The 25,756-nt window shown below is 38.6% G+C and overlaps 1 protein-coding gene across 1 annotated transcript; it reads right to left on the reverse strand.

The window, feature by feature from the left end:
- Positions 1-1,233: 1,233 nt before the first annotated feature.
- On the reverse strand, positions 1,234-25,722 carry DCAF13 (DDB1 and CUL4 associated factor 13). Its single transcript, XM_042808969.1, has 11 exons — positions 25,589-25,722; positions 23,988-24,187; positions 22,653-22,760; positions 20,913-21,002; positions 19,924-20,079; positions 19,177-19,254; positions 17,108-17,190; positions 15,018-15,182; positions 12,059-12,194; positions 4,411-4,574; positions 1,234-3,682 (listed from the first exon to the last, which is right to left on the reverse strand). Exons 1-11 carry the CDS (start codon positions 25,656-25,658, stop codon positions 3,595-3,597), a joined length of 1,338 nt encoding a protein of 445 aa, XP_042664903.1. The 5' UTR covers positions 25,659-25,722; the 3' UTR covers positions 1,234-3,594.
- Positions 25,723-25,756: the final 34 nt, after the last annotated feature.

Below are 25,756 nucleotides of genomic sequence, written 5' to 3' on the forward strand. Positions count from 1 at the left end.
AAAAAAAAAAAAAAAAAAAAAAAAAAAAAAAAAAAAAAAGATATTCTGCCTCTTATCCCAAGATCCACAGAGATTCCAGATCAAATTTTCAAGGTGCTGAAAAACAGCAGCTCTGCTTAAAGGCAGTAGCATTACAGTAAATACCCATCACCTTTGAAAAAAAAAAAAAACAACCAAAAAAAAAAAAACAAAACCTTAACTTTAGAATCATAGAATCACCAAGGTTGGAAAAGACCTAAAAGATCATCCAGTCCAACCGTTCACCTATTCCCAATAGCTCCCACTAAACCATGTCCCTCAACACAACATCCAGCCTTTGTCTTGCAGCACACCTAAAGAATGTTGTCTTCAACTCAAAGGAAGTCTGTATTTTTCAATTTAATATCGTAAGGGATGCCAGTTTCAAAAGATTTTAGTTTGTGGCACTGAACTACGATTTTTGATTTTGTCCTTTTTTCTTCACATACCTTCTTACACATCCTACATGAGCACAGAGGTCTTTTCTTCCTAATTAAAGCCCACCTTCTCTCACATAGCACTGAGCTCTTCTACAAGTTCCTCACAAACTGCTACCCACAGAAATTTCTTTGCCCTCAGTTATAAAACCTCATTCATCTCCTTGCAAAGGTTTCAGACTTTCAGGACACTGAACAACAGACAAAAACTTCCAGAAGGCACGTAACACTTCCTATTGGTTTTGTTCATTTTAAACTTGATCTGTACATGACTCTGACCCAGTCTCAATAGATACTCAGACACTAACTAGCTTAGTATTCCAGCGCTACTTATAAAATACAACAAAGTTTTAAATCTTAACATAAAAACATTCCCTATAAGTACTTATTTTCCTTTATTTTAAACATTTCTATCTCCACCAAGTACAAGAGAAGCTCAGGAATACAAAGCTGTAAACACACCACATTGGTATTGCAGACCTCCAGGACTAAGCAAGGTGAATTCTCTACTCCAACTGTTCCATTATTGGTCCACATTACCTGGGTTATTTTGCTTAATCTTAAACACAAAGATATGGCAAGGATCAGAAGAACTATTGGTGAAAATCAGGCATGCTGCATCACTAGTCCTAAAACCAAAGGAGATTAAAACGATTAGAATGGTACCAAACCCACTAGAAGCTGGCAAGAAACACCATAGAAAGCTGTGCATACTGAAGAGGTTGTTTAAACGATTCTTACAGGGGAAAGAGAACTTAGGGATAGAACAGAGACAATGTGGGAACCATGTAAAATTTATTATGAGATTTAAGAGGATTATAGTAATATGCAATACTCTCTATGGGACATTTAAGGGAAGTACCAATGGTGAGTGAATGGAGAGACAAGTGAGAGTGTGTATAAGTCCATGCCCAGGGCTCCCCTGAGCACACAGACCACAAACAGCACCTGCAGAATTCTGAACATCCTCCTGTCAAAAAGGCCCAGACCACACCTACCCTGTTTTCACAAGTAACATGTGAAGCCATGGGAACACCTGATTCCAGAACACAGACTTTACCTTGGAATGTTAAAAGAAGGTGCCCCACTTGAATATATTTGATGACAAGACTAAGATCTCTGCATAATACCAAACTCACAGAACTTGAAAAAGAAAAGGAATTCATATCCAAATGCAATAGCCTCTGTATCTTTAAAATTTCTTTTCTCAGTACAGCACCAATCTCTCTGATAAGCTGAGAGGTTATGGTTATCTTACTGGATAAACAGGAAGATCTTACTGATCCTACTAGAAGCTCCACTTGGGGGCCTGTCTGAAATCAACAGCACGGAAAGGACTCTGAACATAAAGAGATGCTTTGGACACAGTTCTGCCATGCAGCAGAGTTCCATGCTGTGACAAACCTAACTTCAAACAGAAACCTCTCCAGCTACATTCAGAGTTTTGCACCAAGGCTAGTGAACCCCACGTGGTAAAGCCTGTTCACACCACAAGTTAACATGACTTAGTAAATGAAAAACCAACTACATCAACTCAATATGAAGAATCAAGGCTGGAAAATTCTAATTCCAGAATATCAGTCTGATTTTGCAAATTGCTCTGGACTTGACTACAGCTGTTTCACAAACCATGCTGTGGATCACACATTCTCCCTAAATTTTCTCAATGTTTCAGGAAGGAAATAAACTATTTGGCACAGACACACTGTATTAGTGCAGCAGGCACTCAGCCAGCATCAGTCTATTCCCTGATCTGTTCCACTGCTTCTCATCATCCTACTTATAGCTCTTCAAATCTGCTTTTCTTCCTGCATAGCTCCATAAGGTAAGAGATCCAGAGAGCAAATGATACATTATGGCCTCTTATCACTTTATCATGATGATCCAGGAACTTTGCCCAAGCAGCGTTGAAACAAACAAGTGAAAGAGTAAAAACTACAAACACCTATGGATGTTAGGACCAGTATAGTAAACAAAAACAAGCACTCAATATGGTAATTACAAAGAGGGAAAAAAAACTCAGGTTATTATAATTCAATTCATTACTTTTTGCTAATAAAGTCAGAGGGTTGGAAGAAATGCTGTTACTGACTGCAAACAGCAGTAAAAGGTTGGAAAACCTCCTTTTGCATGGAAAATACTAAGCAACATTTGTGGCCACTAAATGCGTCACGTTTCTGCAAGAGGGTTACAGAATAAAAGACCCAGTAAATTCCAGAAGTTTTCTGAGTACCCGAGTAACTCTAGCAAAAAGCCAAATCTGCCTCACTGGAAAAGAGGCAAAGCATTTCCCAGTCAAAACAAACAAGCAAACAAAACCCTCCAGGCTACTGGTACCTTGGGGAATGTAAAGCTTTTATTATTATTTTTTAATATAAACTTCAAATATGAAACTTATTTTAAGTCTCATCTAAAGTTTGTCTGTTACAAATTTGTGCCATCTTTATCCAGATTGAGAGTTTTAATTAATATAAAAAGACTTATTCAACTATGCTCTTATTAACATTAGTAACTTTAACAGTCTTTGAAGTTTTGTCAAGTCATAACAATAGTTAAGAGCAAAACAAAACAACTGTTTGTAGAGAGGTTCTTTTAGATAAAAGGGAAACAATACATTGTGCTGCAATAAATAGGAAGCAGAATATTTGCCAACTGGAATAATCAAGATCTACTCCATTGCATTAAGGTCATTTATTATTTTACTAGGTTTCTGTCAAAAATTTCCCTAAGTATAACTGGTTTCATGGTTCTAATGTAAAGAATAGTTACCTGCCTCTCAAAAATCTGTATCAATTTCAATTTTATTTTGCTGTAATGGTATCAGAGCATAGAACTTGAACTACTGATATCCTACACCAGTGATCAAGCTATCTGCTCACATCAGAAATATCAAGCTCCACTGAAATACAGGGTTAGAGCAGTAACATCAGACTGGTAATAAATGATTCCAGGGCCAATTCTTATGACTAGCCAAAGCAGGCAGTGAGTTCACAAATTGGAATCAGTTTATGCTTGTAAGAAAAGCAACATCTCTGGAGCCCATACATTTGTCTTACCAATGCCCATAATATTTTGTACTGTGTATTCATTCAACTGTGACATTTTCTTTCATTGCAACATTTTGTATATGTGAAAACAATTACTGCACTACTGCCACAATATGTTTCTTCTTCTCTGACACCACTGGCACAGATCCTGGTTTGCTGTGCTTACGACGGTTCAACTCCCTAGAAACAGAAAGCAGAAAAATGCAGTTCAGTAGTCAGCACAAAGTTTTATCAAACAACAGCTTCTTAAGCGAATAGTGGAGACATCTTAAAATTCAAATACAATAATAACAGTTTTACTTTTAACTGAACCAACATATCTCCCTATTTGAAAAGGAGCAGTGCACCTTTGTTAAGCACCCTTAAAATCAGGCAATCCTGAAAGATGAGTAAAACCCAACACCTTTGTTTTTACTCCAGCTATGAGATTAACAGTAAAGTATGCCATATTCTGCTCCAATACATGACAATGATCCACATGACTGAAAATACTCATCCTAGAGTCTGACTAAAAAAAAAAAGAAAAAAAAAAAAAAAAAAAAAAAAAAACGCAACTAAAAACACAAAACCCCCAAAACATTCCCCGCAGACAGGCTGTTCTGTCGCCATTGCAGTGTTGCATTATGTCACAGTAACAGAGCGTTGTAGCTCCTTATAACATGACATTCACTCCTGGTCCACCAGCAAACTACTGGGAAGCAGCCACTCCTTGTTGATGCTGGCATTTGTCCGTGTTTTTCTTACAATCACAGGTTAATCAACCCACTGATTCCTGATCCCTTTTCAGATGCTAGAAGTAGCTCATACTTGCTCCTCTCACACATTCCCATACACTGCTGCCACAGCACCGGTTTTGTCAACATTTTGTTAAAACAAAGATAAAACAAAGGTGGGAAAGGAAGACATACTTCCGCCGCCGAGCTTCTCTCATGATCCGCTGCTCTTTGATTTGGCAATAGATACTCTTAGGCAAGTGACGGTGCCGAGCGATGCGTTTGATCTGTGGGTGATGCTGGAACTTCTCCTTCAACTTCTGATTGTAATTCATAGCTGCCTTCTCTCGTGGTGCAAGCTACAAGGAAAACAACACAGGTAAATGTATAAAAAACAGGGACTTGACTCCAGGTTTCTCTAAAAAGCAGTTTGAACTTTTAATTCAAATGGCTTCTTTCTAGCAAGTTTTAGTGCTTACAGCTATTTGAGAATTACAGTAGATAAACATTAAAACCAACATCTTCAATGATGACTCACTGCTCAAACATAAAACATCACAGTCTCAAAGTTCAGAGCAGTAACTGAATTCTCCCAGAACAAGATTTTAATGTGCTCTACACAAGGAAGGAAGAATAGAAAAGGCTGATAGGGTAAAACTTCCTTGCTCAGTCTGCTGTTCTCCTAACCAGTGTAACTTGTGCTGTGAAACTAAGATTTGCAGGTTTTAATCGCTAGTCAGTATAAGTACAAAAGCTGAAGAGGAACTGTGTTCATGAACTGCTTTGCAGACAGATCTGTACATGGCCAAAACCTTACATGGTGTCTTGATCCATTAGGAAGCACACTGCATATGAAAATTCAAGTATTAACTTGCCTATATGGTACACAGGGCATTCCAGCTTGTATCACAAACATGAAATATAGGAATGCCAATGTTACCCCCAAAAGACAAACTGTATCCACATTTAAAATTATGTCTAAGCCACCATTAACAACACTGAAAGTGAGAAGTGTCTTTCTTGCAGCTTAATCTCTGGAGGACTTATTTTTTACCTAGGCATGTTTCCTCTGGTCCTAGCACTTGTTTCATAAAAGGAAAAACTGCCTGCAGTGTTTCTGCTTAAAGCATGCACTGCTTCACAAGGAATAGCAGTTTCTAAGTATTGTGGATTCATATGGACTTGAACCACAGCAGCAAGCAAAGACATATGAAGAAAAGCCCTGTACTGCACAAGTCACTTAGGCTGTAGATATGTTACTGTGACAAGCCCTGTCTTCTCCTTCCTACCTGTATTTTGTGAAGACACTACAGAGCTCCACTGTTTCAGACATCTAAAGACCCTTTGTGCTCTCAAACAAGCAGCAGCACAAGTCTTTTACCCTTCCCCATGCACTGAATCCACTGCTAACTGCACTTGAAGTCTTACGGACAAAGCAGTAGTTCAGAGTTCTGTTAATCAGTGCCTGCAATGGACTTAAGTGCATTGATTTCTTACTTTCTGAACAGTAAACAGAACCTGAGTTTCAGACAAACACAGACACAGAAGGCAGAACAACAAACCCTTCCCCAATTTATTACACCAAAAAAGTGGGAATTCCACCGCCATTATGGAACATACCTTTTTTTTTTTTCCCCTTTTGAAACTAGCAATCAGCTATTTCTTCTCTACTCCAGAGGTCACCTTTAGAAGCTACTTCAATCACATTGCATAAATTCTGGATATATTATACAACTTAGTTAAAAAATATCACTAATGATCTGTTAGCAATAACTCAAAAATATGGCAAAGCAGTTTCTCTTCTAGGACAAAAACAAAGCAGGTATCAGATGGAGAGTTGCTCGTCACTCAAAATTCTTACTCAAGTATCACAGTATTAACTTTTAATCTCCATTTGTCCACACCATCTTATTCACAGATGGAAACCCTTCTGCTTTACCTACATTGCTCATAACCTCTCTAATTGCAGGTGAATACATTCCTCAATTCTAACACAATAAAGCCAGTCTCTCTAGCGAAATTCATTCCAGTGAGCCAGCCTCAAGAGTTAGTTCTCTCTCAATGAGTCCCAGGTGTTCCCATTCCGCCCAAAACTGCCAACATAATCAAAATCAAAGAGCTTTTATTTTAATTATATTCAATTATTTTTCTTTAATTTAAGAAGAGCAAATTGCTGCAGATTTAGTATAACTCTGGTGATTCTGCAGACAAGAGGTGAATCTGCAGATTAAAGATACATCCAGGATACCTTATTTTAAAAAATTAATATAGATTAAGTAGTGGATATACCGAAGTCTCTTCCCATCTCTGTGTGAAATACAGCTTTTAGAAACACACCTAGCTGATGTCTCGGCATTCAATTACTGAACATCAGTGCCTAATATGCCAGGCTATGCGTCCACATGATGACTAAAAGAAAACAAAGCAAGAAGACCCCTGTATTACTGACAAGTGTCTATTTGCCAAAAATACTAGCAAGCCAAGAAAGCAGACTGAAGTAAGGTGCCAAATTCCAATTTCTCTCTTGCAGAGGCCATCTTGGACAGTTGAAGAAGACCACTGCTTTCCATATGCTTTGAGCTGAGGAAAATGCCATGAAGGCAGCAACACAAGGTAGCAGGATTCAAGATTTTGTTTACAGGAACTATAACACTCTGTAGAGCATTAAAAAAAAAAAAAATATTGGGATTTCCATATCACGAGTGAGACACACTCAGATGACTTGCGACCCTTTTTCCATATATCCTGAAGTGAACATCCAATTCCCTCCCTGTATGAGAAATCAGAAATCACGCGTATGCAAGGATTTGTGCTGCTACAAGAGCATTGCTATGCAGCAAACACAGTGAAAAGAGGGAGGAAGAGCCCTGAAGTGCGAGCTGCCAGCAATAGGAAAATACGTGCTTCACTAAACCATGCCCTCTTTTCTTTCTCCAGATGACAGAAGCTGGTTATTTCCTGACCCCTCCATGCAGAAGGAAGGTAAGCATTTTTCCAGAGCCCTGACTGCAGAGCTAAAGTCACCTTTGGCAAGTCATACTTCTTTTAAGTCTGTGCATTTGTATCACACAGTATTTAAAAACTCTGCACTATTAGTTTCCTCTAATTCAGCAGGGGAATAGGAAGTTGCTGTTTATCTCTCCCGTCCAGATTGCCCTTCGAAGTTAAGGCAGATAGAACACAGATGAAACATTTTTAGACTGCAAACATATCCCAGCAATTCCCCACAATGTAATTTGTTATTTGTAATTTCTCCAACTGCTATGCTGCAAATACTCTAAAATCAATTGCTATGAAGTTTATTACTCATTATTCCCTTGAATCAAAACCTTACAGCTTCTTAACATCTAAGCAGACAAAAGAAAAGGTAACAAGGAAGTGAAGAGCACAGAATCGTAGCTAGAGGGATGGAGCTACGTGTGCACTGAATCACAAAGGAAAATCACTCTGAAGAGAATGCCTTGTCACACAATACTGGTGCTGCTTGTTATCAGCCCCATCTCACAAAACAGAACCGTATACCAGAGGGAGACTGAAAGGATATACAATTACTTGGACTGTTTTGATGCTCTCCTGCTTATGCTCATTGCTAGACCAAAACCAAGACTTGTAACTGTACTTTCTCCAATCTCACTCAGTCCATACTTGAAAGCTGTTATTTCTGTGTCTTGTAAGAATGTATAAAACCTCTGTTCCACTTCTATTACACCCATTTTTCACACTAGTTTTATGCTTACTGAGATACAAATCATTCCCAAGCATCAAGTTTTCTTCTCCAATGACCCAGCACTGTCTAATCCTCAGCTATTTTACAGTTTTACTAATTGAAACTTACTCTATCACTGCTTTTCCAGTCTTTTTGCTAGGACCTTTGTAACTTTTTTCCTCCAATCCAAAGGTATTCCTCTTCTTCAGAAATTCCAACCCTCTCCAAGACTTCAGGCACAAAAGCCTCACAAACTCATCACATTTTATGTACAGTATTTGAACAGTTTGCAGTACCCTAAAACTCCTGTTAAATTGGGCCTTTTGTTGCAGGACATGCAGAGCTACACGGTTACTGCTTTAAAAACAAAACCTTATAAAATCTTATTTGCCTTCACACTGCTACCGGGAAAACAAAACCAAAAAAAGCAATTTTTATAAAATAATAATTAAAAAAAGCACTGCATATTATTTTAAAGCAACTTCTGCAATTGCCTCAACAGAAAGATTTGGGTTTGTTACCCCTGCATAAAAACTCATTGTCAGTGGAGAGCAGACAGCATGCCTCTGGCTCCTTAAGAGACTTGGGTTCTTATTTCAGTGTTTCACTGATTTTAAATAATGAGTGCAATGCCAAATACATTAAAAACCTAAAGAAACATGCATGTCAGAACTGATGACTGCTAGGGTAGCCACTGCTCAGAAAGTACAACTCTCCAACTGGATTAATGTTCATCAGTCACAACCCAAATACTGTATTCAGTCTAACTCCCTTGTCTCAGCACTGTGAAGTTCCAGGTAAGAATACACTCCCAACAAAGAACACAACATCTGATGATTACCTTCTCTGTTTCTCTTGCAGGATGTTGGTTGCTATCCCTCCGCACCCCAAAAAAATCCATCTCAAAATGCAATGTATTCAAGATGCTGGCATTATATCAGAAACACTGTGACCTTTGGATGAGTCATTCAATCAAATCTTCTCAGCTAAGAAAAATAGCAGACCAAGCAACTAAGCATTTAAGACACATTCTGACACTTCCGACAGAATTACTGAATGTTCAGCTTGAATATTTGAAATGTTCAAAAAATAGGCGCTGACTATGGAAGAGCTGGACATTTATAAACTGAGTGAGCACATGTCTGTGAAGATAAGAACACCAGTCCTCCAACAAAGAGCAGATGCTAAAGAAAAACAGTGGAATCTGATAAGTAGCCATTAACACCTGCAACAAAGTCAGGAACAACCAAACCAGATGGACAAGGATTAATACTGCTGCCTGCATCCAAGTGATAGTCTGAAGTTATATCCAAGAAAGTGATAAGCCATAAAGACTCCACCCTAAGTCTTCACACCTATAATTAATCTCCAAACGTGTGAAAAATAAGATTTCATAGTGCTGCCATGCATTTTTACAGCAGCTATAGCAGCTCCAGACAGTGACTACTTCAACATTCAAAATTCTATAACTTTTTAAATTCAAGGTTTCAGCAATATAATGATTGAGCATGCTTCCACATAAGATACAGGGCTGTGAAACATTATCACTTTTTATTATAATATAATTTTTGCGAGTTCATCAGCGCCATCCATCTGAAATGAGAGTAGCTCTACATAATCTGTTCCTTTGAAGTTTTCCTGAGTAGTCTTGCTTTCTTAAAAGTGTTTTTCGATATTGCAAGGTAACACGATGCTTACTCTAAATGATAACTTCAGTTTCAGATAATGAAAAATAAAGAAGGAAAGAAACATGCAACTGATCCTACACATTACAGATAACTGACAGTCATCTTGGTAGTTGTCGGCCAAACGCAACCCTACACACCAGACTCTCTGAGGTATGCCAAATAGCAGCAATATACTTAAAAAACAGGCACAGCCTATCATGCATAGAATTCACAGTCAGGTTAAAGAACAAGAGCATTAATGTGCAGAACATACTCAGCACCTGACAATCAAAACTGGCAGTGCCTCTTTTAGACCCATCCACAGCCAGTTCTCACTGATGCAAATACTACAGAAGAGGACAGAATGTCATTTTCTCAGGTACTTGGACTATAGTGATGTAGTCCCTTAGGTACATAGTATTCCTGTGACACAGAAGTCCCTGGAAGTTCTCAAAAATGTTCAGATGTTGTACTGAGGGACATGGTTTAAGTGGGAAATACAGGCGATGTGTGGACACTTGGACTGGAGGATCTTAGAGGTCTCTCTCAACCCTGATTCTATGATTCTAAGCAGTCAGTTTTGCACATACTTCTAAAAGCAAAGTATCCTTATTGTTCCATAGGAAGGAGCTGATGTTATCTAGTAGTCAACAGATTGAATTTTGTTTTTATTTTAAAATGTTAGTAATCATTCTATACAAAAATGCTATTTTGACATTCTTTTTACCCACTTGTCCATCACAAAAAGGTTACAGAATAAAGATGTGTGGTAAAAATACCACAGATTATTCTGTTCTGGAACAGAATGTTAGAGAGACAGAATGGTCCTTCTGCATTAACTATGAAGACTGTGATTAATGAGACAAAACTTCAGCTAACCCTGTAAAAAGGGTGTTCCTGTGAGCCTACACATACACCAACAGAAAAACAGGTAACATGTCTTGCCCAGTACTGCAGCATCTAAACAAATTCAACATAAAACTCATATCAAAATGTCCAGAACAAGCTCTTCAAAGCCCTTGAGATTCACAAGCACAAACCTGATATTTACATGTTAAATATTTTACTAAAGCACACTTGGAAAAAATCCCAAGAATCAGTTCAGAACAGAAAAAAAAAAATAGCATCCCAAACACAGAGTTAGTCCATTAAAGAAATCCAACTTAAATGTAACAGCCTGTAACCACACATGCTGTGCTGTACAGGGTATAAAGGCATTTTTCCCCCCCATTACTTTATAGCAAGCATGAGAAAAAGTAACAAGCCTTCTGAATGCTTATGTTGAGCTATGGCTAAAGACATGCTCGTCATTTCAGCTGCGCTGCTCCATATGCAATCTTCCCCAGTGCCCAGCAGCTCATGGTCTTTCCCAATCCACCCTGCATCCCCAGCACTCTCAGTGCTCCCACTGACCCACCACCCCTGCCAGATTCACTTCCCTCCCTGCAGACATTATCACTTCAACATTCCCCACACACAAACAGCTGTATGGAACAGACCTGTCCCTTTAACAGTACAATATTGTTCCCTGAATTCCAGCTTCCCTCTCCTCCCACCTCAGTATTCTACAAGATCAAGTCGGAATTCCTCCAAGAATTACTTGACAGTTTTGCTTTTTCTGATGAGCTCAGAAAATGCAGTGTAAGCAACCCCAAGGTACCTTGACAACATAAAGCTACATGAAGGCATTACTTCCAGTGGACAAAGCATCAAATTCTCACTTTGAAGTTAATACTCAGTACTTTAACTCATCTGTGTGAATGAATATATGCAAGTGGTAACTGTAACAGAACATTTTGGCTTTGTCCACTAATAACCTCTTGAACACGCGTAACTGAAAAGATATGCTACTAATTAGCTTGAAGTCCTCTCTTACTAGGAAGGCTTCAACCAAACTGGCTATATTGTATAATTGTACTAAATAGAGTTCAGTCTAGCTCACACGTTTGATATTTGAGAGCTACATAAGCTAATGACCATCTCAGTTATGCACTGCAGTAGAGTTTACTTGCAGCAGTGCATATGCTTATTGTGGCACGGACTCAACACGAGTCAGTCAGGTCAAAACTTTTTATAACTTTTTATAACTTTTTATAACCTTAAGCTTTAGTAGACAATTACACATAGCAAACTCAAATGTACTGCTTTCAGTGCAAGGTTATGCATACTCACCTGTAGCATCAAGAAAAAAACGTTAATTAGAACTCATTATTACTGTTAAAATTAAACAAGATGAAAATTACCTTGTGTAGCGATAAAAACGCACTTCATCTTACTAAAAGCCACAGTAAACACAAAGAGCTGTATTGCACACGTTAGTTTTCAAATTAAATACAAGTCATGCTACAACTTTACATTTTTCCTTTAGAAATAGAGTCAGAAGCTGAACAGGCTAACCAGCTGTCACAACAAAAAGAAAAACTACCTCAAACATCCAGCCTTGTGATAACAAAAAGCAAAAGTCTCTTACCACCCCCAGTTTTTCAGAAGCATTGGCCTTCCACAGACGAATATTCATCTCATCTGAGCCACACAGAATGTATTTATTATCTGAAGTCCATTTTACAGTGATGACGTGCTGCATCCGCTTTGTATGATACACCTCTCTAAAGTAAAGAGAAACATTTTTAAACGGTTTATTATCTCTTTTCCTACCAATGTCGCCTTTCAAATAGCAGAATTTTCTGTTCACAAAAGAATAAGCTTTTACTTTTTGTTTTTAAATAGTTTTCAGAACGCAGCCTCACCCACTGCTCCCAACCCCTGTGGCTCATCAGTCACGCACTGCAGCTGAGACCATCCCCTTCCCTCTACCCAGTTATCTTTAAAACCCAAATAGTAGCGGAAGAGAAATACAAAATCATTATTCAGAAGCCATGAACAACTAGACTGAGCTTGATCTGGGCAGTGTGGGAGTGTGAGAAGAGCATATAACCCATGTATCACCTTAAGTAAGCTTTCGTAACATTAACCATCACTGTAATTCACACTCAAGTGATGCTCTACACTACAGGAACACTGCAAAGAACTGTGCACAAGTACCTTCCAAAAACACCGATGCTTACATCAGGTTTTACTGACATTAAGGTTTAATACTGTGTAAGCACATATGCATTTCCATAAGCATTCCTGTAGTTACTGTCATTTTAATATTTGGCTCAGTAATGCATTTTTTTCATTCACCTTTGAGGAATTCAGGATTTTTCCCTTCCTCCCTGAATTTTCAGCCTCTCTCCCTTCTCTTGCTTTCACCACAACTGATTAAATTCCATTTTTAGAGAAAGGAAAAACACAGAAGATGGCCAAATAACTTGGATATGTCATTTAAAAAAAACCCACACAGACATCAAGCTCCATTTACCAGGCATTTATTGACTTGAAATCAGCTTCCTAATATGTATTATTTCTCATGGCTATACAACTTTACAATTTTTTTATTTTTTTTTATTTTTTTTTATTTTTTTTTATTTTTATTTATTTTTTTTTTTAAATACAAAGCAGTGGAAGTTAGGAGATTCAATTTCAGCCTGGTGGGAGATCAGAAGTCTGAGTGAATAGGAACCCAATCAGGGTTCTTGTTCATAAATACCCTTAAGTGCCACCCCTGTTTTCCCAAAAGGGATCAGACATTCTGTTTGGAGATCTTTTACTCCCCCATAGTATTTACATCAACTATGCTGTTCCCAAAGAGTACAGCTTTTAGCAAATTTTAGGTGTCCCAGAATGCCCCAGTCAGCTTATACAAAGCTAAGTTCTTCATTTGAAAGGCTCTTCCCCACTAGGATTTACAGCAGTCAAAGAAAAAGACAGAAAAAGAGAAAAGGAGAGGAAGAGAAAATGTTTCATTCAGGGAAAAAGAATGAGAAAAAGAGGAAAAATGTCTTCCTTATCAACAACCTGCTGTAATGTGGAATAAAGCCTTTAACTCTTTTACTGCTGCATTATGGGATCTGTTATTTCAATGAAGTGATTTAACTACACCTATCACCCCTCCTGCGAACATTCCACAGTACAGAAAACCTGGGGAGCACAGATTTTAACCATGCTGTTTAACAGTAGAAAAGTAGGAAAAGGGAAAAAAAAAAAAACCAAAAAAGGCATTACACTGCCTAACTATATTTCAAGAAGTATTGCAGGACAGGAAAAACAATTAAAACTACTCATAGGTTATGTTATAAAGGAAAACAACAACAGCCCTTCTCAATCTCCAGTGAGGTACAGGAGCATACAGACACGTTAAGTAATGCATACAAAATTACAACAACCCAAAATAAAGACACAGTCCTCCCAGTTAATATTCAGCACTCCCCATCCCCTCTAAACCACCTGAAATTTAAACCTTCTTGGGGGACAAGGTTAAGGTGGGGAGACAGTGGAAGGAGAGTAAAAGAAAAAGAATAAAGGAGAGAAAAAAACCCAAAAGGCTGACAGAGAATAATGAAGGTGGGTTTATGAAGAACAAATGATACCAGATCAACCTGATAACTTGCTTTGATTTTCATCAAATTGAAAAAGAAAATAAAAAAAACAGATTCAATCTGAACTTCAGCAAAATATTTAAAACATTGCTTTATGAAATAATACATGAAAATCTAATTCAAACTGAACTGTATTCACAGCGCTGTCATATGACTCAGAACCTGGTTAACAAAGTATGAACACTGTACTGCAGTGCATGGAATTAGATCACAAAAGCATTCCATACTGATCCTTGGGAATCCACAACAGTGATTTTCACAGCATCTTTACTAATCATCCATACAGGATTAAGACAGTGCTGGAAAACCAAATGTTACAATATCGTAAGGCACTGTGAACTTCAGTGGTGACACAGTACAAAGTGACTTATAAAGACTGTAGACAGATATACAGGGAAAGAAAAGGAGATTGATCTTAGTTTAAAAAAAAAAAAAGTACACATAAGAACAGTAGTTCAGAACTGATGCTCCATCTTCTTGGAAAGCTGTCATGGAAAAAGTACAAATTCATAGAGTATGCATAGGGGAAAAAGATCAATTTCGTATACAATAAGTGGTATCACACACAGCAATGGAAGTTGGTCTTCTATACAAGTAACTAATGCTTTCTTAGACACATAGCCTCCATCCTGGATACTTATGCAGCAGAAAACAAAACAAAAAAAACAGAAGAAAAAAGCCAAATATAACATAATTCAGAAATTGTACCAACAGGACTCCACTGTAATTTTAATACAAAATAGCTAAAGTACAGTTACTTATTAAATACAAGTTCTACTCTAAGACATTCCAGAATTAGCTGTTGGTTACAGGACCTGTTAGTGTCAAGTTGTATACAGAATAAGGCTTCCAGATCCACTGCAAGTGAATTCCTCAGCAAAGTTAGGAATTAAGAACTTTTGTGGATTACTGAGGTGCAGGAGAACAAGACAGAGTTGTAAAATCACTCACCTGCTGTGACCTTTGTCTACAGGAAAAATGCGGACAGACTTATCGAAGCTGGCAGAAACAAATTCTTTCCCAGTGGGTGAATAATCCACATCAAGAACAGCAGACACGTGGTCCATGTGTACCATCACAGGTGATGTAAGGTAGCGCATGTCAAAAGTATACAAGCTGCAAAATAAACATATCAACTGCTTAGTGAAACTCCAAAAACAACTCCAAAGTGAATAGTTCTTTTCGCTTAACAGCTGCTTTAATCATGCACACACCAAACCTCAAGAGAGAATTCTTCAAAACTGCAAGTAACAAATGAAAGGAAAGAACGAAGTAGTGCTTAGAGCCTGAAAAAAAGCGTAATAACTAGAGGCTGAACCACACCTTGGTGGGTTTTTTTTGCTCACTCTCAAGTAACAAAGATCTCTACCACTCCGTACAGCATCTGTCCCTGGGCCATTGACTTCGCCTATTTCTCCAACTACCACACTGCCTTTCTTAGCTCCCTCCTCAGACATATCATGTGAACTCAGACAAGCACTTCTCAATCAGTTATCCTCATCATGTCAAGCCCATCAACTCCTAGGTTTCTAGACTTTCCCATATTTGAACCTCCTGGTAATTCAGTGTCTGCTGCGAAATTCCTGTTTGGTTGGCACCTTTCCCTATAGCCTAGTTGTCTTTGTACCAGACAACCACTGACTGTAGGAATCCAAGTAAAGCTTGGTCCTTCAGCAGAAAGAGACGCTACGTCAGCAGAGCTGAAGACCCGCACCATTTACACTGCCTGTAAAAATGAAAATGAACATAGCTGCTGGAGCACAGCTGGTTTGCTGTTAAGCACTTCACAGCTGAGGCTTACTTGTACTCCTGTGAATTAGCAAAACCTGCTGATACATAGTAAGGTGTAATAACTGCATACATCATTTATTTGCCCAGTACCAATAAATAAAGGTGCGTTACAGACAAAGCATTTAATTAAATTAGCTTTAAGTGTACTATTTGGTAAAACTACTGTATTAAAATTCTCTCATTTAGCAGTAAGCTTTTCACCCTCCTTCCAACAGATGAATGCATAGTTGGAATTAATTCAATGTCTTCTACTCAATTACTTACTGGCAACTATACCTCCTCCTCCTGAATTCTCAAGAAAAAGTATGCTAGCATCACTTTCAAAACTGCTACTTCATGTAATCAGCTAACACTTCATGCATGTTTTTGATACACGCTGCACACAGTTTACCAGAGAAGAATTTACCTTAATGGCTACCAAATTTAGCTTACTGCAGGGAAAACAGTGATGTATAAATAGATTAGATAGCCTTATCACACCATAACCAGAACAGGTGAAAAGTAATACTTTCAGTACAATGTCAGTTTTCAAGGTTTGGGCCAGATTCTATCTCCTTGGAAAAACAGCCTTAAGATAAGTGATAAAAAATCCTATGTTCTAAAAGAAAGCAGTGATCTATTGTTAGATCACTGACTTCCTGGAAAAAAGGATACAGAGCACATTTTGCAGTGGCCTAGTTTTGAAGAGGCAGCTTTTTCAATAGCAGATTAGCTATTCACAGGCACAGTATCGCCCAGAAGTAAAAAACAGCTCTGAGAAACTGAAAGGGTAAGTACTGCAGTCTTTGGAACCATTTCATAAAAGATTAATTTTAAGAGATGTTCACATCAAAATAGGTGATTGGTACAATATATCAAGCTTCATAAGACCTGGTAAGAAAATAAACACTTATACTGATTGCCTCAGACTGGACCAATATTATTTCCCTGCCAGGTCCTACTGTAAATTATGCTTGCATAGGTTAAAACTGTATTTCTGTGAATTGCACAGGCTGCCTGGAAGAGGAACAGGCAGTCTAGTACCAATTGTGGGGTCTGTTCTGTGGGGTTTTTTTGTTTGTTTGTTTGTTTTTTCCCCCTTTTTAAGTCACTGAGTTTATAATTTGCTAGGTTACTACTTAAATGTTCAAACTTGAAGTTTACATAGGTGTTTTTTTTTTTTTTTAATGTGTTTTAACATGATGATAAGTCACTAGCAGACTGAAAAACATACCATGATCAGGATTATCAACAAGCAGGATAACACTTACTTGTAATCTTCGTTTGCTGCAGTAAAAATAAAAGCTTCCATGGGGTTCCAACAGAGTGTATTTGTCCTCATGTTCAAGATAACCTGAAAGACATTTACCCATTGATACCTTGCTGCAGACAGTAAAATACTGGTTATATTTTAAAGCTTTTCATACCACAAGAGATAAGCAAACACCTTCTAGATACATAAGCATGGTAGACCAGTAGCAACATACTTGAGGAGACGTATATTTAGCAGCACTATGATTGGAACTCAAGACTTCCTGCCCCTCAACACGCGATCACTGCAACTAAATTTTACTTTGCAAGCCATCTTGAAAGCAAGTACTTCTCATCAGTCATTTATCCAGAAACTAACATGTAAACCTGGATCATCTTAAAGATCTGACTTCATCATATTTACAGCTACATTAATGTATACTGTTAAATACTGTATAAACAAACATGCCTAGGAAATGGTATTTCAGAGAATGTTGTCATTAATTAATGCTCTGAACCAGCATCTGCAAAGCTATTATAACATTCTGATGTATAACTATGGGGCACTTTACGAACAAATAGATCATTTTCTGTAACACTGCAGGCCAGTCATAATCCTACTTGAAAATCCTGAAGTTTGAATATTTCTGCTCTCACCTTACCGTATCAAAAAATACACATATACATATGTATAACAAAATACAGTTTTACCAATTATATTTATTAAATAATGAACACAATGTAATACTGATGGCCTCTACTGAACCTACACAAAAAACAAGGATTGTATCCTTTGAGTGTGTTCATATCCTTATGACTCACATTTTCCATAAATCCTCATTTCCTAGGTGACGTTATTCTGCCCAATATGAAGTCTGTACTGCAAACTACTACTAATTTTCAGAAATTACAGGCATCCAGAGCAGAATGCAATCATCAGCTGTCTGAACTGACCTCAATTCTGAGAGCTGAAATTTACTGAAAGGATAGGCCAATGAAAAACCTTGTGTTTACAGCAGTCTGTACACTAGAATTGGTTCAAATTCCATTATTGTTTTTTTTTTTTTTTTTTTAAATATAAATGATATATAATTATTACAGAAGCAAACAATCTAAGAGGGTTCTTTAATTTTCCGTGTTCAAGTTTCCTAGGCACTGCAAAATGATCGCAAAACTAATTGAAACAGACTACAAGTAAAATAAGTCTTTTAAATCATAGCTCAAAGTAGCTCTAATATTGCTAGGAAATCCAGCTTCTATTTCAAAAGGGGTCAGGTTTGGTCAAGGTCCCTGCTCTGTATCTTGTTTCATAATTTATTCACTCCAACTTACAGCACTCAGTTTATTGCAGCAGTGGCATTTGGAACTAAAAGAGAGCCTAAGAAGAGGACCCTCTGTACAGTTCTGACATTCTGCATGGAAACCTGGGTTGAGAGTGATTCGTGTCACTGTGAAGGCATTAAATAGCATTTCAGAACCATCTAGACCTGTAGCAGTCGCCTTCTACTTTTGACCGACTGTAGATATGCTTAGTCATTAAGTAAGGGAGAAAAAAGAAAAAGAGTCCTTATTAAGACAAGACCGCATTATGAAGGTCCTAAGAACTTGGCTATGAAATGTTTACAGTACATACATAGAGAAGGATTTATCTCCATAAAAAAGAAAAAGACTCCTCCACATGCAGAGCGAGGCTCTCTAGTGGTGGAAAGAAAGTGCCTTAGGAATTACCTTGTTTATTTCTGGCAAGGAGGGGGGAAAAAAAAAGAAAGAAAAAAATCACACATACAGAGAATGCAATACAAGAACATGAAGTTCTTATTGTGAAATTGCTGTCAGGTCAGGCACTTTATCAAGAATTACAATGCAGTGAGCACGACAGCCTGTCTCAATGCAGGAAAAGGCTCTTTTAAGTCTGCATGGTTTAAGTTTCAAAATTTACTCAAACTCAGTTAAAAGACTCAACATTAAAGATGAAAACTCAGTGAGATCACAGAGCTTTGCTTTCTCTACCTTTAGCACTACTTAGACTATTTCATATTCACTATGATTATTACTGCCAGAAGCTTCTGTTAAAATTCAGAGAACATACCTTCTTTAATGGAGTTGATTGTCTCATATCATACAGCACAATATTTCTGTCAGAAGCACAGCTGCCCAAAAGGTATGTCTGAATAAACAAATAAATAAATGATCAGTATGTATTGTCTCCTAAGAATTTCTAGTGTAAGCAATAACTCATATCAGATACCTATTTCACTGAGCTGGTAGTCAAATAGCAGTTCCCTTCACTCAAGTAAATATATTACCATTCTTGGCATGCAGCTAATTCTGAACACTTTAAATAGCTTTTCCAGCAAGTTTCAGAATCCACCCAGCCCTCTTGATAAGTAACACTTTCTAATAGACTTGACTTCAACTACCAGTGCAGCCAGCCTCAGCACTCCATGACCTGCTGCAGATTAGAGGCTGCTGCTCTGCCACAAGAGGAAAAATTGCTGCCACTAGCAAGTGCCACAGATGAAAACTCCACAACCTCACAAATGCTAAGCCACATAACTGAGATACAGATATGTATTGCTGCAGGCAGAACACAGCCCTCCCTGCTTTGCTTTCTTTTCTCTCCCATCAACAGGATGAAATGATAGAGATAAATGTGCAGCACCACTTTCTAACAGAATATGCCTATGAAAACACATATATAAAGCTCCCTACATATTACATTGAAACACATAACGAAGTTTGTTTGGAAAAAGCAGTTAAAGATAATGTTAAGACAGTTTAGACCTTATGCTTATAAAGAAAAATACTGACTTCCAATACATAACAAAAAAGTTACCTCAATTGGATTAAATTTTACACTGCTTATGCTATCAAAACCCCACGTCAGAGAACACATGGGACTGGTCCTTTGCTCATCCCAGATGTCTACTTGCTGGCCACAGGTGGCAAAAACAGCATCCCTCCAGTGGTGATCAATTCCTGTATACACTGTCTGTAAAGTGGAAAAAAGAAAAAGCTTACAAAACCAAATGTATAAGTATGTAAGTGTTTTCTGATCATTACACGTTACACTGCCATGCTTTTATTTGTTTATATAACTGAAAACCAAGTTACCGTTCCTGCTGGAAACTGAGTCTTATCAGGAGCACCGCTCTACAAAAGGCTGACATTCTGGGCTCTTTCTGTCTACAAGACAGAAATGCGTGCATTTATTGCTAGCTTCCAATGGATGGGCATTAGCCATGCTTTGTAAGTGCATTTCTAACTTCAAAGCAAATGGAATTTTAAGGGTACAAATTTTCAATTAGAAAGTGAGACATAATCACTAGATATAGAGTTTCAAGTTGTCTATTCATAAAAAGCATTCAGTGTTGATAAACTGATTTTAAGAACAATTGAATGTGCTGAAGTATACATTTTTTCATCTGTTTTTTGTCAAAAATAAACCAAAACTCTGTTTTGAAATGCTGTAAGATACAGCATTAAAAGAAAATTATTTAATGAAGACTAAGTTTTTACAACACACAGCTGAACAGAAATCAACTACAGAAGATCTGATCAGTTCCCAAGAGAGTGATGACCAGTACAGACAGAACTAAGCAGTCTCTGCTAACATTTGAGATACTCCTCTCTAGTTAAATATAAAATAGAATAAAATTTTGAAGGTACTTTAAAAGGGTCATTACAAAATTTGATGCCATCACTTTGCAACACACTATGATAACAGGTGATATCAACCTATTTTTCTTTTCTCCAAAAGCTAGGTAAGAATTGACTCAGTTTAATTCAAAAGGAATGTGGGAAATCAACGCTTATCTATACTACCTTTCCAAGAATTGTATGAATTGGTTCCTCTTCTTCTCCGTATCCTGGGCTCTCCATTTTCCACTGCTTCACAGTTTTGTCATCACCAACCTAGAAAGAGTGAAAAAAGGATGCATTTCACAAAAATATATTCACCAGACATCTGTGCAACTAAGTATGAGGAACTCTGCAAACTAGAATGGATTACTAGATTTACAAAAATAAAGTGCTCTCTCTGTTCACCATTCACTTTTATACCTGCAAGAAAATTGGTTTCACTTGTCATAATATTTCACTAAGAACTGATGAAGTAAACATACATGGCCTGGCTGGGATAAAGTTAACATTCTTCACAGTAGTCCATATGGTGCCAGGCTTTGGATTTGTGGCAAGAACAGTGCTGGCAGCACCAGTGTTTTGCCTGCTGCTGAACAGTGCTTGCACTGTTATCATCCTTGATTCTCCCATCAGCAAGTAGGCTAGGGTTGGGTTGCAGAAGACTGCAAGAAGACTTGGGGGGAAGGAGGGGAGGAAACAACAGCTGACCTGAACTGGCCAGAGGGGTATTCTGTGCTATATATAGTATCAGCAATAAAAACTGGGGTAGAGGAATAAGAAAATGTGAGAGAGAAACTGACTTCCAAGTGGCTGCTGCTTATATACAGCCTGCCTGTGGAAGCAGTGGAGCAATTTCCTTTTTATTGCTTTTTAAGCAACAAAAAACATTTAACATTAAAACATGTAAGATTTTTAAACTAAGTTTTATTTAAACCATCTAAGCATTGCTCCCAAAAAATCCTCTGTGATCTAGTTGTCACTGTGGATACTTTCCAACTTTAAAGGAGATGCTTCCAGCTTTGAATAGTAGAAAAAGTAAGCTGTAAAGAGAAACTAGTTATGTCAGACTATGTTTTGTGATTCTTAATCAGATGGCACCTTGAACTCCACATAATCTTTTGGGAATGATCTGATTAGCATTTAAACTGTTGCAAGGCACTCCAGTTCAGGTGCTCCAGTTGTGCGTGCCTAACACCACACCGCCTCTCACACTATGCTGAAACAACCTTCCCCATCACTGCACAGTGACCTGGGCCAGGGAAGCAGACAAAAATGTTTACTATACAAGATAAACTTCCTCTTCTGACAGTGCTACTTCTGTTTCTTCCTCCCCTCTCTCAATTTTCAGAAAGATTGATTGACAAAGAGTAATTTGGAGTCATTAAGAATTTCCTGCTGAGATATTCCTGACATTGTAACTGGCGTCCTCATAACAAACAGGAAGACTCACTACTTTCAGACAGCTTGCATGCAACTCAGTTACATGAAGTTAATGTAAAAGAGTAAAGCCTTACTCACATAACCTTACTGAACATAGTTATCCAATGGAAGCCATCCTGAATTACCTGCCTATCTTTAACGACAGGCTATAGAAATATTTAGAAAAGTGAACACTCAAATCTTCCAATACATGTAATATACTTGTTGCTCTAACAAAAGCTAGTTTATTCAAAATGAAATTAGATGGCCATCCTCTAGCAATTATCTCTATTTATTTCTTCCATAATCTTGAATTACACCCATAACACAGCACCAAAAAGCATTTTCATCAGAAGCAATTGTCAGGTTCAGAGACAAATTGAATAAAATACAAATAGCTTCAGAATTGGTGCTCGTTAAGTGTTGTATAGAAGAGAAGTTGCCTACTGGAAAACAAATGGTGAACAGGTGTTAGACTACATTAAGGAGAGACAATATACTTACAGTAAAGAATGATGTACCACAGAAACGAGCACACATGCCTCGAACAAAGCCTTCATGGGCTTGGAAAGCACGAATACACTGTCGTTTGGTCAAGTTCCAAATTCTAACCTGTCAAAAAAGCAAGAGTATTCTGTATGTTCTTAAGATTTTTCCCCCCCCCCCTACAGCCTGTAGCTCAAGTACAGGAGCTCACACATGCTGTAACAAACTACCTATGCTGGCTTGAACAATGGCCAGATTTTATAATGTTGAAATTATTTATTCCCTTGTTGAAAAAAAATTCAGAAGTGCAACTTTTCACTGCTTATCCCATCTAGACTGTACACTTATTTTTACATTCCCCTATTTTTGAACTAGAATTCTTGCTAAGAAGCAACAGCTATTATAGTTTTAGCAAATATAAACTCTTTAAAGTGAAAAATACAAGAAAATAACCTCTGCAACAAACAAAGTGTTCTCAGTCCAGTTGCTGCAGTTCATTTTATACAGATGTCCAGCTTCCACAAATATTTCAGTTTGAGAAATTGGGCCCATTTAGAAAAAGAAAAAAAAAAAAACAGGAGCTCCATTTCCACATACTGTCAGCACTCAGTACTGCAGTTGCTCTACCAGCAGATAAGAAGTCTAGTTTCACATAAATATATTCCCCATCTCTTCAAAAAAAAGAGAAGTTCCCCTATATCACCACATGATGTGCATACATTCTGTGAGAGGCAGAAAGCAGCCAGCTACCCAGAATACCTCTTTAAAATATACAAACCCTATCAAATGAAGTGTGTGAGAGAGTACAGAGAAGACAGGCAATTCCCTCCCCCCTTGTAGCTGACTCTTAAAGTACCCTTGATTGCTACTTTTAAATATCTATTTAAAATTTCAAGCAAATGAAGAGGTGGTTGCTGTTGTTTTTTAAACAATATGCTATACTATTCCACAAAGTTTTTGATTGTGTATCCCTTCCCACATCTTATCTGATGTAATCTTCTGACTGCAGCAGCTCACCTTCTTTGGAGGGGATGCAGGTGCAGAATAGGAAGAAAAACAATTACAGACTGCAAATAGTCCACATTCACAGCTGCAGTACGAGGAACTGCTGCTACTCACTGCTGACAGCTGCTGCCTAAAGCTGTTTTAAACTCTGTATGCACTGGGAGGTCACAACCTACAGCTTGAGGAACACTGTCCTGAACTGGGCAAGCTGCACCTTCTGAGAGAAGGTCACATCTGAACAAAAGGTAATACCACAACTAAAAAAAAAAAACCACATGAAGTAGGGAGCATTTAACAGTGAAAAAGAAGAAACAGACCTTTTCATTGAAGTTCCTAACTACTGCTTACCTCTCCATCGCATGCTCCAGACAGCACTGTAGACAAACTCTTGGGGTGTTTGACTATGCAATTAACTCCATCTCTGTGGCCATCGAGTGAGCTTAGAAAAGGTTTTGCAAACACCCGCTCCAGCTTTGTTGCATTCAGAGCTCTGACGTACTCACGTGCAACCTCAAATGGATGCAGTGCAGGGTCATAGTTTCTTGGAACTGCAAGAAGAGTAACACAGGCATAAGTAATGCAATAAGAACTGTAGGTCAAGGTGAACTGAATTAGAAAACTTTTCCCATTAACTTTCCTGCCAGGTGGGGAGTTTTTGGGACACTGAGATTTTTACGCACAATACTAAGGGCCACCCTGCATTTGTCCATGCAGATACACCTGGCAAGAAACTGGGAAAGACAGCGGGCATTGACAGGGTGCTTCTGGTGCTACCTGCTCCATTCTGGTTTGTGTAAAAAGGCCGAAAGCGCAATGGAGCAAATGACACCAGATCATGCACCATAAAGTAATCCCTAGTTCAGCCTGCTGACTTCCAAGGGATATCTGACACACACTAAAACCTCTGAAATATGATGAAATTGAATTGTGTACCACCCTATCACACGACAGAGAATTTGTTTTAACAGCTTACATACAAATCACACCAGAAAAATAAAGATGTGTTAAGTTCCTGTCCCAGCTGGTGACTTTACTCTTTTTCAGTATGTTAGTTACAAAGCCACAATGAAATAATTACGAATAACTGGTATGACAGCACAGCCACTCATCTCTGAATCAAACCAACAAAGTACATGCACTTTAAACTGCTGTGGGCCTACCATCTCGCTTAAGGTGGCTGCATAAAACCAAGCCCCAAGATCATACTATGGCTTGGGTTGGAAGAGACCTCAAGGCTCATCAAGTTCCAACCTCCCTGCCACATGCAGGGCCACCAATCTCCAGATCTGGTACTAGGCTGCCCAGGGCCCCATCCAACCTGATCTTGAACACCTCCAGGGACGGGGCATCCACAACCTCTCTGGGCAGACTGTGCCAGCACCTCACCACTCTCACAGTAAAGAACTTTCCCCTGACATCCGACCTAAACCTTTCCTCCTTGAGCTTAAAGCCATTCCCCCTTGCCCTATCACTATCTATCTGAGTAAAAGGCTGACTGCTCTCCTGTTTATAATCCCCTTTTAAGTGCTGGGAGATATGGTCCTGCTCCTTCTGACAAGGGCTGCTGGTTTTACACATTTGATTTCTGACACTAAGGAGAACCTATGTCTCATTTTCAACATCTTAGAGGTGAAAAGGTGCGATCACGCAAGAAGAATTGTGACAAATACGAGGAAAAAAGAGCGCCAGTAAAACCAGCAAGACTCTGCCAATCTTGGTACAGGATGTAGTACACGATGAGGCGCCAGCAAAGAATCAGTAACAAGTACAAAACGTTCCTATGAGCAACCACGCAGCACTGAGGGCGCCCCACGAGAACCAGAACCGGGACGAGAAAGCGCTGCGCAGCGCTCCCACCCCGCGGCCATAGGAGGAGCGTGGGAGCCCCCGAGCAGCGCATGGCGGCCCAGCCGGAGCCGCCCTCCCTCCATCTCTCCCTCTGCTCTCACCGCGCTGCAGATCCAGCTTCGTCTCCCGGACGTAGTCGTCGGGATTGCGGCTCAGCACCTTCACCCGCATCCTCACGGCCAAGCACGCACACGGGCACAGACACCCACTTCCGCCTCGCCGCCCAACGGCCACCTCCTTCCCCTACACGTGACCGGAAGAGCCGGGCC

The sequence above is a fragment of the Centrocercus urophasianus genome, unplaced genomic scaffold, assembly GCF_019232065.1.
Source record: "Centrocercus urophasianus isolate 14NV4802_14NV808 unplaced genomic scaffold, USGS_Curo_1.0 seq_11, whole genome shotgun sequence".
Taxonomy (NCBI): domain Eukaryota; kingdom Metazoa; phylum Chordata; class Aves; order Galliformes; family Phasianidae; genus Centrocercus; species Centrocercus urophasianus.

Coding starts and splice junctions, on each gene's coding strand:
- DCAF13 (XM_042808969.1), bottom strand. CDS start 25,658: ATGCGGGTGAAGGTGCTGAGCCGCAATCCCGACGACTACGTCCGGGAG. Junction 22,761..23,987: donor CTGGAGCATGCGATGGAGAG/GTAAGCAGTAGT, acceptor CTTTTTTGACAG/GTTAGAATTTGGAACTTGAC. Junction 20,080..20,912: donor TTCATACAATTCTTGGAAAG/GTAGTATAGATA, acceptor TCCACTTTACAG/ACAGTGTATACAGGAATTGA.